Genomic DNA, 18,203 nt, shown 5'->3' with positions numbered 1-18,203 from the left:
GTGACAGTAGACAGCTTGGTAAACACAGCAAAGTGTCAGCTGTGTACTTAGGACAGTCTACGAAAACAGAGCGAGATACAGGGTTCAGTTATGCCTCTTGTCTGCGCTCTCAATCAATAATAAAGAAGGGGATGCAGCCAATATTGTTACATAGTGGGAATTCTTTAACAGACAATGTACAGGAAGCGTTAAAGAAAGACAAATAAAGACAAAGAAACTTCTGGAAACAAAGGCCTGCTCTGCCAAAAAGCTGGACCGCACTTCATTGCATGTTTTTCTTTCTCCACAACTTTGACTCACAGCCTTCTCATCTTTCTGTCTCCATAATGTTTGTATCACTGCTAATGGCCTGTCTGTGAGCCCCTAAAGTCACATTGTGCAGCACCACTGAATGAAGCCTCTCTTTGACCGTCATTTATAACATATGTGTGTGTGTGGGAGTGGATGAGTTCTCATGTATGCAGCAGTCATGTTTCAGTTAGCCTGAGTTGAGTGCATACATGTGCTTGTGTGTGAGAGAATTTGGGGAACAGAGTTTAAGAGGCTGAGAGTGTGTCTGTGTTGTCTGTCTCTCGCTGTCTCTCCTTATCAGGTCGGCGGTCTGACCAAAGCCAGAGATCCTTGTCAGGCCGTTCTGGATAACTGCACGTGATCTGAGTGCAGCTGGGAAACCGAGAGATCTAAGAGAGCTGGGTTTGATTAGGACTACCTCCCCAGACCTACTGTCCCAGTCTGGGATCAGACCCAGGTGTGTGTATGCGTGCACGGTTTCCTTTCTTACACGCACAAGATATGTCTTTGCATGTGTTTAAAACCCCCGCAGAGGCACAGTCACACTGACCTATTTACCCAACTCTGGAAACAGCCGAGACCCAGGAGGCAAACCAGACTCAGCAGAGGCAAAATAACACTAAGCCCCCATACGGTTATATCAATAGTTTCACATGGAATAGTTTTACAGCCACTTTTACACGCTTTATAAATGGGGCATCTGGGCAAAAAATCTTTAGTATTGATTTCTTTACATCCGCGTTCATTTCTGCAGTGTGAAAAACCAATTGCAGCAGAGGTTACTGTTTGGAATCTGATCTCTGTAGCAAAAGTACTGCGTAAAACAAAGGGAAGTTTTGTGTGTGTGTGTGAACAACTATGATTATGTGTGTGTAAGTTAGAGGAGGAGGGAGCTTATAGCCTTCACCTTTACGTAACCCCTCTGAGACTTCAAAGCGAGATTATGAAGGACCGATGGCGAAGGCTAACACTTGCTGCATGGCTGCAGCCACCCTGCAAAACTAAAGTGTTGAGCCTCTAAAGACTCATGGGATCTTGGGTGTTAGTGCTTATTTCTTTATCAAAAGGAAAAGGTAGCAGGTTTCCTGAAGGCATCACAGAAATGTCATGCTTATGATCCACCAATTTCAGGAGGATTTGTTGAATGTTTGATAAAGAAAAAAAGTCTTTGCAGCGCGATTTAACTTGAATGCATACATTTCCCTCTCACACATGAACACCCATTCATTTACTAAAGAATGGGCCGAGCGAAGCACAGGCTCTGTAGCTCACTGTTATGCAAAGGGGGAACGGCTGGGAGTGGGCCTGTAAACACATCACAGACTGTTTTGTCTCCTTGCAAGTGAAGTGTCTTGGTGAATCAAGTGAGGGATGCCAAGTTAACTCCTTATAATTCATTAATCACTGTCGTAATGTCGTCGCTGCATGAATGCTGGCATAATATGTGCAATTGTGCAGGGTCGTTCGGGTTCTTTATGGACTATAAAGCTGCCGTCTCTCAACAGTGGCATTTCCTTGTATTCTGAGGAGTGCACTGTACTCTGAGAAGCGAGTGAGTGAATAGAAAGTGAAGTTTCCTGAGAGAGGTTTATTCTGGCACGGGTACATTATAACATGCCCTGCTGCACAGCCACAACAATAGCCAGATCTTTGGGGTCATAACCCCCTAATTACCGCACAGCCCAGCAGCGATGACGTCTGCCTGTCAGCGTGGCCTCTGAAGGGGCTACCTGAGCCGGACTCGGGAGCACCAGGTGACATGGGCCAGGAGCGCTCCAGCACCTCGGATGAAAGGTCGGTGTCATGGGTCTCTACGTCCCAGCACCTGGGTCTTTTCAGCACCTGAGAGGGGCTTCCAGTCTCATGGCTTTCCCCTACACCCTGCTCATGGTTCAGGGAGGAGATGTGGACATCATTTCCCATGTCTGATAGCCATCTGCTCCCTCTCTCAGATTCTCAATAACATGCTCATCTTAGCCTGATCAAGGTCTTCTGCACCAATCACAGATCACAGTCCTGCCCACTGCGATGATTAGCCTGAAATAGAGACCTATCAGGTTGTCAATGCAGCTCCTGACAGTGTCTCTCATGTACAGTCTCATCCGTACTTGGAAAACAAATTATGAAGGCAATATATGAAGTAAGAATTCCTTTTAAATGACTACTCTGAAATACATTAAAGAAAAGAAGAATTTAAATCTGACAGCTATTGATTTTGCTGTGGATCTTAATACTTTTATTTAATGTTTTTTAACAAGCAAAGCATTAGAAATTTAGTAGCATTAATCTAAAAATGGAGTAAAGTGGAGTTAAGCTCGGGTGTCCTCCTACCTGCGAACCCTAAATCCGCCCATGGGAAAACTGGGAGGTAACAATAAGGCATATCAGCGTGCGGGTGCGCGCCTGCGCGTTCCCGGTGAACTGTGTGGAAGTTTCCCTGCAAGTTGAGAAAGACAAGAGGACTGCAGCGAGTGGAGCGGCGCAAATTACCGGGATAAAGAAGATACAGCAAACTAAAATCTGGGATGGGATAGTAAATTTATCGGTGTGTGCTGTAAAAATTCAACCTGGTAGCCCTGGTTGTTGTTTTTATTTTGTTGGTTTACGTCGCTGGAGGAGTGAAGCCGTCGGCGTCAGGTAAGTGAAATAACTTGATTGGGTTGTTCCTAATCAGAGACATTAGACTTGCTTGAACATGTTTTGTCAACATTTAATTAACGCATATTTTTTAAGTCAAACAAACCTTGAAATTCACCAGGCTAAACCAACGTCGGTATTTTATTTTGAACCTAATATTAAGACGACAATTCCGTTAAGTTTCTTAAATATGTTAAACTTATAAAACTGATGTTACTTTAGCTTTTTTAAATATTAGTGAGTGACAACTATTCCCATAACTTTTCATTCCTCCCACGAGCTTTTGAGCAACGATATTTGTCAAATGATTTCTCGCTCGTGAAGATACAGATCATCCTAAATGATGGAGGGTGAGATCATCAGTTTTTGCAGCGCGCTCGTGCGGCGCTGCCTGGAACAGCTTGGCAACCAACTGCATCTTTTAAAAGTTCCCCAGAAGTTCTGATTCATGTTAAGATCGCGAGGGAGGACGAGGGGATGTTTTTCTGGCGAAGTGCAAAGCCATGTCATGATTAAAGACTTTCCCCTCGAACCAGACACCTGAAACCTCTGACTCATCGCTAATTGCATTACTAATCCTGCGTCCAACTTGCTCGTGCAAGTGTGTGCAACCAGTTTTCAGATGTGAGCTTTCCATAACAAGAGAGGAATAGTAGCCTACTACAAGCCATGATTTCTGAAGCTACAGACCCCTCTATTTCTCAGCTGTGTGGTTAACTGCATCTCCCCTTGCCTGTGCTGTCTCCATATATTCTAATTAGAAGGGAGAGTGTGCATGGTGGAGGTGTGTGTGCATGCACTGAGGTGAATTTGAACAGGATGGGACAAGCTGTTCAAAGAGAGGAGGAGAGTTCTTCTTGCTTGTACTTTCCCCAAAAACACCTTGAACTTCCACAGAAAGTTGAACCAGAGGTTACATTTTTCGCTGCAGCTACTTGTTAGATCAGCCACTGCAGCAGAGTCATGCTAATGAAAGGAGAAGTGAGGCCAGGTGTCAGAGAAGCTCAGGTGAGGTCATAGGCCTCAGTTAACTTCACTGGACTGCTGTTGCAACTCTGCAGGATAACACTCACTTCCTGTCTCTCTCTGTGTTCAATAATGTCTAAGATTTTTTGTTTCTTGTTCCCCAGGCAGGAATTACTGATTGAACTTTGAAGTTGAGTTACTGGAAACTGGAAAAGACGTCACAGACTGACGGAGCAGAGACTCTTCACCCATCCCTTATAACCCCACACAGCATCTATGCTCATCAACCTGAGTGTTGCCTTCAAGGAACCTCGTGCCTTTCATGGAACACAGCCTACCCCTGACGCTGTGGAAGTGACAGCCATGGATTCACGTCCGGTGCTGGTCGCCCCTCCGCCACCTCCTCTAGCACCTCCACCGCCTCCGCCACCTCCTCCGCCCCCACCTCCACCTGCATCCTCCTCCTCTTCATCCTCGCCTTTTAGCCGGGCGGATAGCGCCCGCCGGAGCCGGCTAAGGAAGCTAAACTGGGAGCGGATCCCCAAAGAGAAGGTGGAGGGGAGGAAGAGCGTGTGGAACGGGGCGGCCCCGGGCGAGGACGAGTTCCCCATAGACCTCCACTCTCTGGACGAGCTGTTTGGTCAGAAGGACAGTAAGCCTCAGGACAGAACAGGCACCCTGAGGCGCAGGTCTGCTCTGCTGCGCTGCAGATCCCCACAGGACAACTCTGAGGAGGTAACATCACTGTGAAGGAAGTGATACATTTCTGCCATGTGTAAAGATAATAAGATTTATGTACTTTTCTTCCTCCTAATTCTGTCCTTTGCCTCTTTACAGATCTCCCTGTTGGACTCCAAACGCAGCATGAACATTGGAATATTTCTACGCCAGTTCAAGACGTAAGCTTTATTACTACCTAGAGCTGAAACACTGCAATCAAAGAAAAATGGCGTGCACCGCTCTTATTATGCTCATAATTGATTGCTTGAGTTGTTTTTTCAAGCAGAGGTGCCAAAATATGCAGGTTCAAGCGTGTAAAATGTGAGGATTTGCTGCTCATGACTTTTCATTAGTGTAATTTGAAGATCTTTGTGTTTGAGGTGTTGGCAGGACAAAACAACAACTTTTTAAAGACATCACATTGGGGTATTCCTACTGTATTTCTTGTAACAATTGATCAATCAGATAGATATCTGCAGACCAATTGCTTATGAAAATATCAAGTTACAGCCCTATTCCTAACAATCTGCTGCACTTGAAAAGTCTCAGCTTTTAGCTTTTTTGTCGACACTTCCTGGAGGTCACCATCACTCAAAACCAAAAGTAGTTTTAAGAGCAGGAAACAGAAGTGTTTACAAGTGTGCCCAGGGGAACAGTTCCTCTCTTGAAGTAAACCGTGGAGTGTGTGGCCATAAATCAACATGGGTGGGTGTCTGTGTGTGTGCAGGTTGTGTCAGAAGTGTGAAGTCTCATCAGGAGAAAGAGAGGAAGTCTGGTGTCAGGGAGGGACACCAGTATATTGCAAGGGGGGGACAGGTGCAGGGGAGGGTGCACCCTGGGCAGCTGGAGTGGGGGTCTTGCAGTATAGAGTGGTGGCCGGGTTTAGCCCAAAGAGTCAGAGTTGACACCTGCTGATGCCCTTAAAGAGGGTCTAATGTTAAAGCTACCCCCTGACGAGAGAGTCCCCGCTGGCGGCTTGTCATATTCGTCCTCCCCTGAAGCCTGTTTAGCATGTTTTCCTACATCAAACAAAGCTGTTCTTCATGTAATGAATAGGGCTGTTTAATAATCGTTAGAGCACGCCTACACACAGTTTAATGTCACTCTGGAACAAGGTTTGATGTTGTCTCTACTGACGTTTTAACTGTGGAAGGTACAGTTAATAACATAAAGACATGGATAATAAGTGCTGAGTTGCTCTATTTACATGCCTCCACGTGTGCTCGAATTGTGCACCTCTCAACTGAAGAGCAGCTCCTTTCTGAAGCAGATTTGTCAGGACTTGTAGGGAAAGCCATTATGTGCAAAGAGCCTCTCGTGTACACAAACATCGGTCTTGTTGGGAGCTTATTTTCATTTTGTCTTAAACACAGACCGAGCTGAATCGAGGGTGTAGTTTAAACAAATTCTGGTTTTGTATTGGCAGACATCAGTGTTTGAGAAGTCTCTTCAATATCTTTTTATCATACGATGGTTCTGTTTATATTTCACTTGGGGTTTTGTCTTCAAAGGAACTAGTTGGGACTCACAATAAGTGTTTTGAAAGGGAGTTTTGAACTCCTGAACTTGACACTATGGATGTTTAACTATAAATGAGGAGAGTACTAAGGGCATAAAAAAGCCACACACAGTAGCATGCATGTAATGTGTGCATGTGTGATGGTTTGTCAGATGAGGGGGGAGGGGAGAGTGTAATGGAAAACTGCTGGAATAGCAGACAGATGTGTCAGTCAGAGGAAGTAAGTCAGAGGTCAAACCCTCGGCCAGTTCAGTTACCAGTCTGTCACCTTGACATCAAACTGCCTCGTATTCTCTGCATATCCTTTTATTTACCTCTTTGCTCCAGTGTGGCATCAACCAAGCCTCCCTCCCTAACACTGATAAGAACAGGATAGGTCTAAATATTGTGCGATCAAAGCCAAACTAAACTCTGATACTGCTCTTAACACGGGGGGATGTCCAGCCTGAAAGCCCCATCGCATGTTCACAATGATTTTTTTCCGCAGGCCGGCTAAGGAGATCGTTGAGGACATCAGGCAGGGTGCTGGGGATCGTTACGGAGCGGAGAAGCTAACAGAGCTCTGCAAATTGCTGCCTGACAATGAGGAGGTAAAGTGCCTTTTTTGGCATACAAACACAACCGTGACGACCCCCCTCCCCTCCCTCCCTTCCCCCCCTCCCTCTTCTCTTACTCATCATCTGGCTCTGGTTAGGATGATCAAGAGTCTGCTATTACACCATGCCATGTGATGTGGCCTGTTTCCGGAGACGGGCCACGCTGAGAGATATTGGAATTGACTGTTGACGGCGTGTTGGTTTTTCTTAGTATGTCGAAGCTGCTTTCCAGATTTTACCCCACATCTGTTCTCTCTCTCTCTCTCAGGAGTCCCGACTGAGGAGGTTCAGTGGGGAGCGGAGCTGGCTTGGAGAGCCGGATCTTTTTATTCTGCTGTTGGTGGAAGTCCCCAGGTAAACCGTTTTCCCAAGCATGGGTAGAATTACTAAGATAACTCCAGTACTTTCCCAGTACTTTTACTTTCTCTTTGAAAGCTATAAACCTCCTTTTTGTGACACATCCGCTCACATGCTTCACTTTGCGATGACATGTGCTTGTTTAACTGATGATTGATTACAAGTGCCTTTTTGTCTCCATCATCACTCACCCCCCGTCCATTCATCCATCCGTCCCTCTCTTTCCTCTTCCATTAGCTTTCGGCTACGTCTGGATGCCATGATCCTGCAGCAAGAGTTCGACCCCGCTGTGACCTCTCTGTGTGTGGCAGCCAGATGTCTGAGGGAGGCGGCCAGAGGTAAAGTTAACAACAGGGAGTCGTGTATCCCAACACTATGACGATCGGGGTCTAGGGTTTCCCCTTAAAATGCTCTTGTTTTAAATTTGTATGGAGTGTTAAAGTTAGCATCAACTTGAGTGTCTTGAAAATAAAGTTACCTCTTAAGGCCTTGATGTCAGCTGCATTCACATTCATCCTCATTATTTTTTAGCCTTGAGGCACAATATTGAATCTCTGTCTTTGACTCTTCCAGAACTGCTGAGCTGTCCTGAATTACACTCCATCCTTCGCTTGGTGCTGAAAGCAGGAAACTACATGAATGCTGTGAGTGCTTCTTTATTTTATCTGTTTTCTTTACTTTTCTTCATCCTGACAAAGCAGATGCAGTCCTTTCATCCGTGTACAATACACCAGCCGCTGTGGGGTCGGGGTGTGTGTTCAGGCGCGTCACTTCGACGGTGCACCTGGATTTTGTATCAGTGTTTGTTTAAAGCTGTCACATGTTGTCTGCGTGCGTGTGTGTGTGCTTGTGTGTTATTCTGACCTTGTGTGTGTCTTCTCAGGGTGGATATTCGGGGAATGCCGCTGGTTTTCGGATTTCATCGCTGCTCAAACTGGCCGACACCAAAGCCAACAAGCCAGGCATGAACCTGCTGCACTTTGTTGCTATGGTAAGATCTGAAATTCGGGTGAAACATGCTACTGGTGCTGAGCCACACATATCTTGATAAAAAATGAGTTTGTTCAACAGAGACGAGATAAAGTATCACCTTTATATAGAGAAGAAAGGGAAAAGCTGTTGTATGTCCATCACCTCTTTTATATTTGAACAATATTTGGTTTCTGCGAGAAACATTTGTTTCTGACCCCAAAGTGCTCAGACAACAGTAGCCTCTGAAGCCTCTGAGGACGCACTGCTCCACAGAGCATATGATTTTGTCAACATTAGCAAATGGGGTGTTGCTTCTATTGAAACAATAGCTGGATAATCATTTGTGTTTGTCTCCACAGGAAGCTGTGAAGAAGGACCAGAGTTTACTGTCATTTCCCAGCCAACTGGGCCATGTGGGCTCCGCCTCTAGGTCAGTCTCTTCCCACAGTGACTGTGTGTCTGCAGGAATATACAAGCCCAGCTTAATAACATAAATACATCCCAACATGCTGTAATGTAAATCTACTGCATTCTTGTATCAGAGCAGCCCAGCTGTTAGCAATAGCTAGCTGCTTGAGTGAAACTGGGTCATGACAACATTGATACTCCGAGCCAGTATTTAAGCTCTGCAGGAGAGTTTCTCTGCAAGGGGCTAAAGGATGACCATCCTGTTCCTGTTTGAAGAGTATAGAATATCATGCATGCAGTGCTATCTTTTTTGTGCATAGAAAATGTTCCCCTCAACACTTTTCATTAATTTAGTATCTATTTTTGGTTATACAGTCTTTCTAAATACATGTTTCACAGCTATGTCTGCACAGTACTTATAATGGTATGCCCTCTCCTCCCCTGCAGGCTGTCTGAGGAGTCAGTGCTGGAGGACCTGTCTAAGTTAAAAAGCAGAGTGGTGGCCCTCAAGGCAAACATCCAGACTGAGGCAGAGATTCAGCAGCATAAACAACCTTTCCTAGAGGTATAAAATATTCAACAGTCTGTAAGATTTTAAGATTTTATGGAGTCCTAAAGTTGTTTTGTGCAGAACGATGGATATGAGCAGGAATTTAAATGCATCGAGCTTGTTTTAAAAGATGAATGTTTACATTGTGCCTGTGTGCAGATGGCTCAGGAACGTCTGAAGGAGGCAGAGGATGAAGTAGAAGGTATGAGGATGTCAAGTCAAGCACTGGTGGAGTTCTTCTGTGAAGATGACAGCACATTCAAACTAGAGGAGGCCTGCAGGGTCTTCAATTCTTTTTGCCACCGCTTCCAGAAAGCTGTCCAGGTTAGACATAAAAAATATTAGAAGTATCTTTTGATTGAATGCAGTTACATCTAGCTTTAATTCAGAATGACACCTTAATTATTCAATCCCTTTCTTACAGGAGAATTCAGAGCGGGAGCTGAAGGAGCAGAAACGTCTAGAACGTCAGCGTGAGATTGGAGAAAAGCGTCGCTCTCTGGCTGTTTGCACAGGGCTGGACATGAGCCACAGCCTCGCCAGAGAGCCTCAAAGTAAGGAGAACCAAGATGAACTGGAGAAACTGTTAGAGAAGAACTTGAGCTATACTTGGAGTCGACGTAGCCTGAGGAGCTCTGACTCCCGCAGACTTTCCCAGAACCTCCCCAACGACACCCAGTTCCAAAACTCATCCATGCTGAAGGGCTTCCCTGAGCTTGGCAGCAGCCCAACGTCGACCAGTTATCACTCGAACAGCTCGTCTGACCATGAGACCACCGCCGTGCTTTGCAGCTCTCCAGAGACGGACGACACGTGTTCCCCCATTGACAGAGAACCTGTTCTGGGTAGGAGGAGGAGGTCACAGCACAGCAAAGCAACACATCGGAGCATGGAAGTGGTTCAGGACTCAGACTCCGCTACGTTTAGTCGTTCTCAGCTTGGAAGTGGCTTCACAGTGAAGCAACACGGGCCTGAGAGCATTTCTTATCAGAAGGCAACACTTGAAAAAGAGGCTGAGGTTTTCCATGAACACTTGGATTCAATGAGTGCTGAATCTTCTGCCAGTTCCTGCACAACCTCTGCTGCTATACCCACAACTACGCCCGTCATTTGTATTAAAAGCCAGACCACCACTCACAGACATAAGTTTGGCCTGCCAATCACAGACAATACCTGCCCTATTCCGAGTGAATCTAACGTCTCATGTTTTGAGGAGTCTGTACCTCGTTTCTCCCATAAAAACAGAAGTGCTTCTTTATTACGGCCCCAGAGATCAGAGAGCCAATCAAAATCATCTGTAAATGCTCCAGAGAAGGTCCAGTCACAACCACAGGCGAGAGAGACGCCCATAAGGACAACGAGTGCTGCCATGCCGTCCCCTGACGCAGGATTAACAAAGCACTCAAACACAGAAGTGGTGTCCGCGCCTGTGGAGGAGAACTGGATGCCCTCCAGTCTACCAGAGTTCAGCCAATCACAGCCGGAGGAGTACTCCGACCTGCCAAGTCCTGAGAGGGAGACGGCACGGCCGTACTCCCGTGTGGGGGAATCACTGGAGTGCCACACTCTGGTGAAAGGCCTCCGATCCTACGACGCCTTGTCACCCCCGACCTCCCCACTCCCACGACCTGCACCCAGCCTTTGCTCCAAGTGGAGGAAAGAGAGGGAGGTTGACCTTCGAGAGGGGACAACTCCAGGGTCTCCGACATCAAAGGAGGAGACTAGAACAACAAAGACCCCTGTGCGTAGTGGAATAGGGGCCAAGAGGGGACTTGTGTCACGTGCAGGACCTTCCAATGGCACGGGCATTCCCAGGGTGCGCTCCAAAACTGAACATTCAAACGGGGCTCTGACCACTTCTAACCCACCGACACCCACCCGACTGTCTGCTCCTCGCAGCACATCCATGCGCTCCTCCGCTGTCACGCGGCCTGCTGCTGTTCAGGCAGAGGTAAAACGCAGTAATAGCACACAGAACAGGAATGTAACTGAGCCTCAGACCCCAGGAAAGCCCACCTTAACCCGCAGGACCTCTGACAGATCTGTATCAGAGAAGGTCTCCGGCAGCACCCAGCCAGCCTTCATTAGAGGAAGTCCTCTCCGTGTTTCAAAAAGAGTCGCCCCCAACTCTGAGACTCAGGTTCCCTCCCAGCCTCGCACCACCCACAGCCCATCCTCCGCCACAGCTAAGACAATACGCACAGCCGTCATATCTGCTGCCCGAAATAAAACTGCCAAGACGACGAGCGCAAGCAGCTCTCCTACTGGCTCTAAAATCCCTTCAGCTTCAAGGATACCGGGTCCCAAAATGCCTCGAGCTGCTGCAGCTCAGCCTCTGTGGAGGTGATGCAAGTGAATAAGTGCCCGAACCGCACCGTTTCTTCATTTCATTCTTTTCATGCCTTCAGTCTTAAATACACAGTGTGGGTATTCATGAAGCGTGTCAGTCATCAGTCAGTTTTCTGGTCTTCTAAATTTAGTTTTATAAAATTTGCATGTAGGTCTGAGTATTTAGGTTCTGAATATGTGAGAGGGAGCTGCACTGGAAGCAATGTGGGCATCTGCATCTCATTTGCTTCATCTCACAGAAGATCCTGCAATCCTACCTCTTTTTTTTACACACAGTTGTGTCCTTTGCAGGCGATAGGACACCACAAGAAGACCCATTTTCATTAAGTGCAAAGTGACATTCCTCTGTGCCAAGTCTGGACAATTGCGCCTTGAAAGAAGTCTAATTTGGGACACTGTTTCAATTTCCATAGCATTAAAAAAAGGAGCATTTTTTTTACTGTATAAAATTGTCCAAATGTTTTGAATACTGTGACCCTTCCCCTGAGTGCTCATTGTGTTCTCAGACTCGGCTGTCTGATGGTCCGGCTTGAACTTGGTACAATATTGAACTGTGTATCCTCTTGTTGAGAGGTCTCATCGTTCTGATGCACTTTACAAACTGAAGAAGAGACAGTGAGGAGATGATCTCTGTAATTTTTGTTATTTTATGTGAAAAGATTCTATAACTTTATTGAATAGCATTGGTTGTTATTCACTGTATTATGTGGATTTATAAAGAGAAGATGAATAAAGATGGCGGTTGTATTAAAGTGTGTGTTGTTGCTGTATATCCACATCTGTTCAAGCGTGCTCTTGCTTTTGGAGTCCCCACTCTTCCTCATCAACTGCTGCTACTGCATCACGCCCTTCTTGTCACTCTCACTTCTCTCTCTCCCTCTCCAATGAGGTCCTCTCGCTGCATCTCTTGACACAGTCACCCCCATCTCTGTCAGAGGCTGTTGTCATGGAAATGCTACAGACGTCCCGGGGAATCTCCTGGCAGAATAGTGGGGTGCAGGGGTTGGGGTGGAGGGTGACTGTGGGTGTAAGGTCCCAGTGGGAATTCTCTTTTTATAGGCTGCAGTGACGCCAGAACCTCTTGGGAAAGGCAATAAACCGGTGCCTCTTTGTGTTCTTGAGTGTCCGGTTGTCGGTCAGCGCTGGCCTCTTAACCTGCCTCAGTGTATAGAGGTGACATCATCAACAGGTCTCCAGGGGTGCAGGAGAGAGTGGTCTAAAGTGATCCCTCTTTTAGCTGCCTGCTGTATTCTGCATTGATTTGAAAGAACTTGCTCAGTGAGAATAAAGACTTGTCTGAAGGTGAATAAGTGATATATGGGCCTTAAGAGCAGCGCTGACCAAAGAGAGCATGGGGTCCTCAAGACAGGAGACAAGGTTGTTTATGGCCCGTTTGTATGCCTACACAGTGACACACTGTGGCATTTAGTGGTGAGAATGTGGCAAGTTCAAGAGAAAGGGTAAAGTCACAGTGCAAAGTGTGTAGGTGGCCCTGCTTTCAGACCCCTCTTTAAATGTTAAATGGTAAAATCTAAGGACTAAGGACAAAATTGCCATAGTGAAATTGAGATTGATTAGATTTACAGTCAGGAAAAATAAGTGGGGGGCAGGTTATACAGTCTATGGTGATTGCATGGTGTTTTGTATTTCCAAAGTACAAATTATTGTGGTCAAGGGGTCGCATGAATGGAAAATTAAGTTGAATGGTATACCCATTGAATTACAGAAGGAAACAGTCTGTTGCGAGGATAAATACCATGCCAAACTCCCTTCATAAACCTGGCAGTTGAACATGACCTTAATTAGAGCCAAATTTAAGTATATATCCGGAGTCTTTATCTGCATCAGTGGAAAGAACCAACTAAATTTACTCAGGTAATAATGATAATGCATTTTATTTGTATAGCGCTTTTCAAAATACTCAAAGGCACTTTACATACATTCTCACAACAAGTAGATCTACTTATTAAGGTAGATGTAGGGCGTCCTTATTTGACAACTAAAGATTTGCAGATTAAGATTTAGCATTGAAAATATAACATCCTATATGTGTGATGTTATATTATACAGTATATGTAATGTGAGCCCTTGTTACAGCTACCACAAACAGTGCAATAAAATGGTTAGCATGGGCTCCAATACAACCAGCTTTTTTTTTTTAAATGCTGTTTAAAGGTTAATGCACCAGTAAATCCAGAATTACACTTTACAAGGGACAACTTTTCTTGTTTGTATTTAGGGCTTGATTTAATACTTTTAATTACATATAATTATAAATGAATGGCTTTAACTTCTTGTTCAACTAGTTTGAATCCCTGTTAAAATAGCAGACAAATAATAACACTTTTCCTTTTCTTTCACCATATCTGCATCTACTCTCATCTTAACATTGTTAATCTAACAGCACAGCACGTTGGTTTGTATTCAACACAGGCTGTACTCAACACAGGTCACATAGGAGTTAGAAAGGTGATTAGAAAGCAGAACAGCTTGCCAACGCCATCTAGTGTCGCTTAAACGATTTTCACTGAATAAAACTACAACTACCAGATTCATTGTTTCCGTGCGTCGATTTTTACGTAATGGACAGCTCCCCGGATGCGGCTGTGATTGACTATACCAAGCAAAAAGAGATCGAAAGCCAAGTGGCGGTAAGTGACAAAATCCTTCATATTTCACAGTTGAAGCAAATAACTACGTCTGAAACGTGTTTAAGAACAGACAAGAATATTTCGAGTAACTTGTGTGAGGTTATTGGGACAGGAATATAACTTTTTGAGAAGTGGCTTGAAAATAAACTTTCAACTTGTTTGCTAACTAGCTAGCTCGTTAGCCACTAAATGCGCTAGTTCCTTAGCTTGATGCTAGCCACTGGGGGAACGCCTAGTATTATAAGTGAACAGTGCGGAGTAATAAAAGGTAGAAAATTGACGTCTCACTTTCGATTCACTCTTTATTCTTTGTTCAAGAACTTGTGTGGACAACTGGCCCGACGTTGTTGATAATTGGCTGGAATTGTAGCAAATCAATGTAAAGTTAATTACGTCGAGGAGCTAACGTCGGCGGCCGTTAGCTTGTGTGCTAATTGGTTGAAAAGCTGTATTACTGTAAATCCTGCTGACGCCGAGGTATTGGCCGGCTTTTTCACCTTTTACCGTTGTTTATCTAGACATCCTGATAAATGTCGATGTTAGGCTTAGATCTGCCTCTGGGCTCGTGGAGCATTGTAATTAGAAGTTACCCAGGTGCCCTTTTTTCTGTTGTCAGGTGCTGCAGCCCCATTGGTCGTAGGCAGGATGCAGACCATAAAGTGTGTGGTGGTGGGCGACGGGGCAGTGGGTAAAACCTGCCTACTCATCTCTTATACCACCAATGCCTTCCCTGAAGAGTATATTCCCACAGTGTTTGACAACTACAGTGCTCAGATGAGCGTAGACGGTCGCACTGTCAGCCTCAACTTGTGGGACACGGCAGGCCAGGAGGAGTATGACCGCCTGCGCACGCTCTCCTATCCTCAGACCAACGTTTTCATCATCTGCTTTTCCATTGGCAGCCCCTCCTCCCACGCCAATGTCAGGCACAAGTGGCACCCCGAGGTATCTCACCACTGCCCAAATGTGCCCATCCTGCTGGTGGGCACCAAGAGGGACCTGAGGGGCGATGCAGAAACAGTGAAGAAGCTGAAGGAGCAGGGCCTGGCACCTACCACCCAGCAGCAGGGAAACGCCCTAGCCAAGCAGATAGGTGCTGTTAAGTACATGGAGTGTTCTGCTCTGCTGCAGGATGGTGTCAGGGAGGTGTTTGCTGAAGCTGTGAGAGCAGTGTTGTATCCAGTCACGAAAAAGAGCCCCAAGAAGTGTGTGCTGTTGTAATAAATGGTTCCCAGATATGGACTGTAGAGAGGGATGATGGAGATCCACAGATGCAAAGGAAGGCTGAGGAACAAACGTCGTCATCTGGCTGCCGTTCTACCACCTCCAGCAGTTCAGACTTTGTTTTCAGCTCCTCTGCCACTCCTCTCTTCCTTAATCATCTCCTGGAGGATTTCACTCCGTTACCATCATCACCAAAGTGACTATGCCAAAATGGGGGCAACTGACCGTATCTCCTCTATTTTTCTTACATTTTAACTTTTGATATTTACACTTTTTTCCAATTTTACAACTTTTCTAGATTTATAGCTTCTCTGCTTTGCCTTATTAAATGCTGATCATGGTTGTCAAAAGCCATAACACCCAAACCAAGCTACCCTGTTTGACTGGAGAGAAGAGATCTGCCTTTGTTCAGGTGGAGAAATAATGACTACCTCATACTCTCACCTAGGTTGCATCTCATGAGTATCAAGCAGCGTCGCCATCAAGATGCTTTGACTTGCCTATTTAGATGTAATAAACAGCCAAGTAGAGGGTGAACAAGTTTTAATTTCAAGCAGCTTGAGTCCAGATAAGGTGTGGTGACTCCCGGACAAATGCCAGTACCCCATACCCAATATGCACAGATTAGAGGTTAAACTCCCGAGCTGCGGTCCCCCCTGTGCTCAGTCTGGCATGTTAGAGCTGTCTGGCAGGCTGCCCTTCCAGCCTCTTGCACGGCTCTCTCACTGCCACGCATGGAAGAGTCAGTGGGCCTTTGAAGATAAGCTGGTCCCATTAAAAGCAGCCGACCATTTGCCCTCTTTAGTAATAGAGGAGCAGGTGTCATAAGGCCTCTGCCAAATTAACCCTCACTGGTACAGGATTTCTCGAACTGACATATCAGGAAGTCGGGTTGTGGTACAGCTCTCCTCTGTCTACGTCTTACCGAATGCCATTAAAACATGCCTAAGAATGACTTTTTGACAGGATGGGGTCAAAGAGACTGTATTTTGTCTAATAATATTGAATTTACTCTGTAAATGATTTTTTTTCCTCAAATGTTTTTAACCCACGAGTGCGGTTATGGCCAAAGTTGAATATATTTTTTGTAATAGCTTATGTTTATTGATCAGTAAAATGTTTGTGTGTAATAATTAATACTCAGATTTGATAAACCACAACTCAACAATGCTCCACTTGTCAATTACATTGTGGCCTTACATTTCAGGTCAGCAGATTATGACCACTGCAGAATTATTTCAGCATAGCATATCATACCGGAATATGTTTTACCTAGCTTGTGCTGGGCTCTATACACTTCTTTTACTTTCATCATGGTTAGCGGAATATCATTTCATTTTGGAAAAAGCACCAAGTCACAGCTGCCAAGTCCGTTTGTCTAGGGTGTAACAACAATAGTTAACCTACAATATAGAAGGAGCCTTTTATTTGGTCAGGTGTCTTATCTAAACCAAAGACCTTAGCTGTGCTCCCCAAAGGTTCTCAATGTAGTGATGCAAAAACCACCATGACCTTCTTATACGCAGGTTCAACCAAGTCCGGGTTTCATTTTGTAGCTTTTCAGACGCTCTCTGCCTTAGTTCCTGCCTGTAAACACACACACGGTTCTTGCAGCCCTCTTTGAAAGTCACAGGTGCTAAACTGACATCTTGTGCAACACGTCTGTATGCGTTTGTGAAAGGGAGCGCATGAAGCTGGTGGCCCACAGCTCTTAACAGATCGTGGTCTACACCCCTGCGCTGCATGTTGCAGGGAGGGCAAGGCACAAGCACAACTTGCACGTACGGTTAGCAAGAGCTGCGTTGGCGGAACGTGCCTTGTCGCATCTGAAGATTTTTTTATACATTTTATAAAATATTTTTTTAGTAATGACTGGTTGCTTATTTGTGCTTACAGCTGCCAGTAATACCAGCAACCCTTTTACTATAGTTATTTTCATTTACTCACTCGAGCGGGGTGTATTATAAAACCTAGATTGTGGTCTGTGTAAAGTCTAGAATAACCGAAGCGCAACACGAGCAGGAGATTTTGTGCAACAACAGTGATGCGGTTTGAGATCTGCCAAAAGATGTGTGAGAATTTCCCAGATGGGTGTGTGGAGGGTTGAATGTAAGTGCATAACATGTCAAACTGTCAACTGTGGTGAGTTAGTGTTTTTTTGCCGTGTCCTGATTTCACTCAGATAATGCTGTTGAAGTGGAACATACACCTGTGGGCTCTCTCGTCTGTGTCCCGGAGCTGTATGCTACCGTGTGCGTGGTACTACGCTTTTACACTGGGAACTTGATTTGTAGAAATCTGTTTGTAATTGTTTTATATATAACAAAAGCATATTTGTATAAATGAACTAACAGTGAGATGATTTTAAATTATGCCAAATAAAATGGTGGTTAAAACCAGACACTGTTTGATGAAAGATGTTTTCTCTTGTTACTTTGTGACATCAATCATCCTATTTAGCACATTACTGCACAGATGTATGAGAATAAAACCGAGCTGAGAAGCACAGCAGACCTGAGTCACACACTGACACACATGCTTGTATTTTCAGCTCAGGAAACCACACTATGTTCCTGTAAAAAACATATCGTAACTTATTTAATGTCTTTAATGTTAATGCTGCTTCAGTTACCATGTCCGAACACTAGATGGACACAGCCCTCTAGTTCAGCTCCATACTACCCACAGTGAGTACCATTCTTCAAAGCCTTTGTTTTTTTCTGTACATTTGGAGTTAATGGTCTATACCATCCGGTTTCAGGGCCATCATTCAACGTAGCAGACACCCACAAGTTCAATCAGTTGCACAGGCTTAGAAACTCCGCGTGCTGCTTACGCTGAAAAATTCCCCTGACCTTTATGGGTGGTGTCTCTGACAAATGACAGATGTGTTGAACTCCACCAAAGGCTCATTTCAACATCACTGCAGCAACATTTAGAGCCTGTTTCCTCTGCAGGCCGAC

At 45.2% G+C, this 18,203-nt stretch overlaps 2 protein-coding genes across 2 annotated transcripts; both read left to right on the top strand.

The window, feature by feature from the left end:
* Positions 1–2,786: 2,786 nt before the first annotated feature.
* Positions 2,787–12,099, top strand: fhdc2 (FH2 domain containing 2). Its single transcript, XM_069669271.1, has 12 exons — positions 2,787–2,928; positions 4,059–4,629; positions 4,732–4,793; positions 6,621–6,723; positions 6,998–7,083; positions 7,324–7,424; positions 7,660–7,730; positions 7,970–8,077; positions 8,418–8,488; positions 8,914–9,031; positions 9,176–9,340; positions 9,441–12,099. The coding sequence occupies exons 2-12, from the start codon at positions 4,171–4,173 to the stop codon at positions 11,361–11,363; spliced, it is 3,267 nt and encodes a 1,088-aa protein (XP_069525372.1). The 5' UTR covers positions 2,787–2,928; positions 4,059–4,170; the 3' UTR covers positions 11,364–12,099.
* Positions 12,100–13,984: 1,885 nt separating this feature from the next.
* rhogd (ras homolog gene family, member Gd) lies at positions 13,985–17,639 on the top strand. Its single transcript, XM_069669272.1, has 2 exons — positions 13,985–14,016; positions 14,633–17,639. Exon 2 carries the CDS (start codon positions 14,662–14,664, stop codon positions 15,235–15,237), a length of 576 nt encoding a protein of 191 aa, XP_069525373.1. The 5' UTR covers positions 13,985–14,016; positions 14,633–14,661; the 3' UTR covers positions 15,238–17,639.
* Positions 17,640–18,203: the final 564 nt, after the last annotated feature.

The sequence above is a fragment of the Semicossyphus pulcher genome, unplaced genomic scaffold, assembly GCF_022749685.1.
Source record: "Semicossyphus pulcher isolate SPU_LCO1_2020_fin unplaced genomic scaffold, fSemPul1.0.p SCAF_2, whole genome shotgun sequence".
Lineage (NCBI taxonomy): Eukaryota > Metazoa > Chordata > Actinopteri > Labriformes > Labridae > Semicossyphus > Semicossyphus pulcher.
This window is presented reverse-complemented; position numbering and strand designations above follow the sequence as displayed.

Coding starts and splice junctions, on each gene's coding strand:
- rhogd (XM_069669272.1), top strand. CDS start 14,662: ATGCAGACCATAAAGTGTGTGGTGGTGGGCGACGGGGCAGTGGGTAAA.
- fhdc2 (XM_069669271.1), top strand. CDS start 4,171: ATGCTCATCAACCTGAGTGTTGCCTTCAAGGAACCTCGTGCCTTTCAT. Junction 6,724..6,997: donor TGCTGCCTGACAATGAGGAG/GTAAAGTGCCTT, acceptor TCTCTCTCTCAG/GAGTCCCGACTGAGGAGGTT. Junction 7,731..7,969: donor CAGGAAACTACATGAATGCT/GTGAGTGCTTCT, acceptor GTGTCTTCTCAG/GGTGGATATTCGGGGAATGC.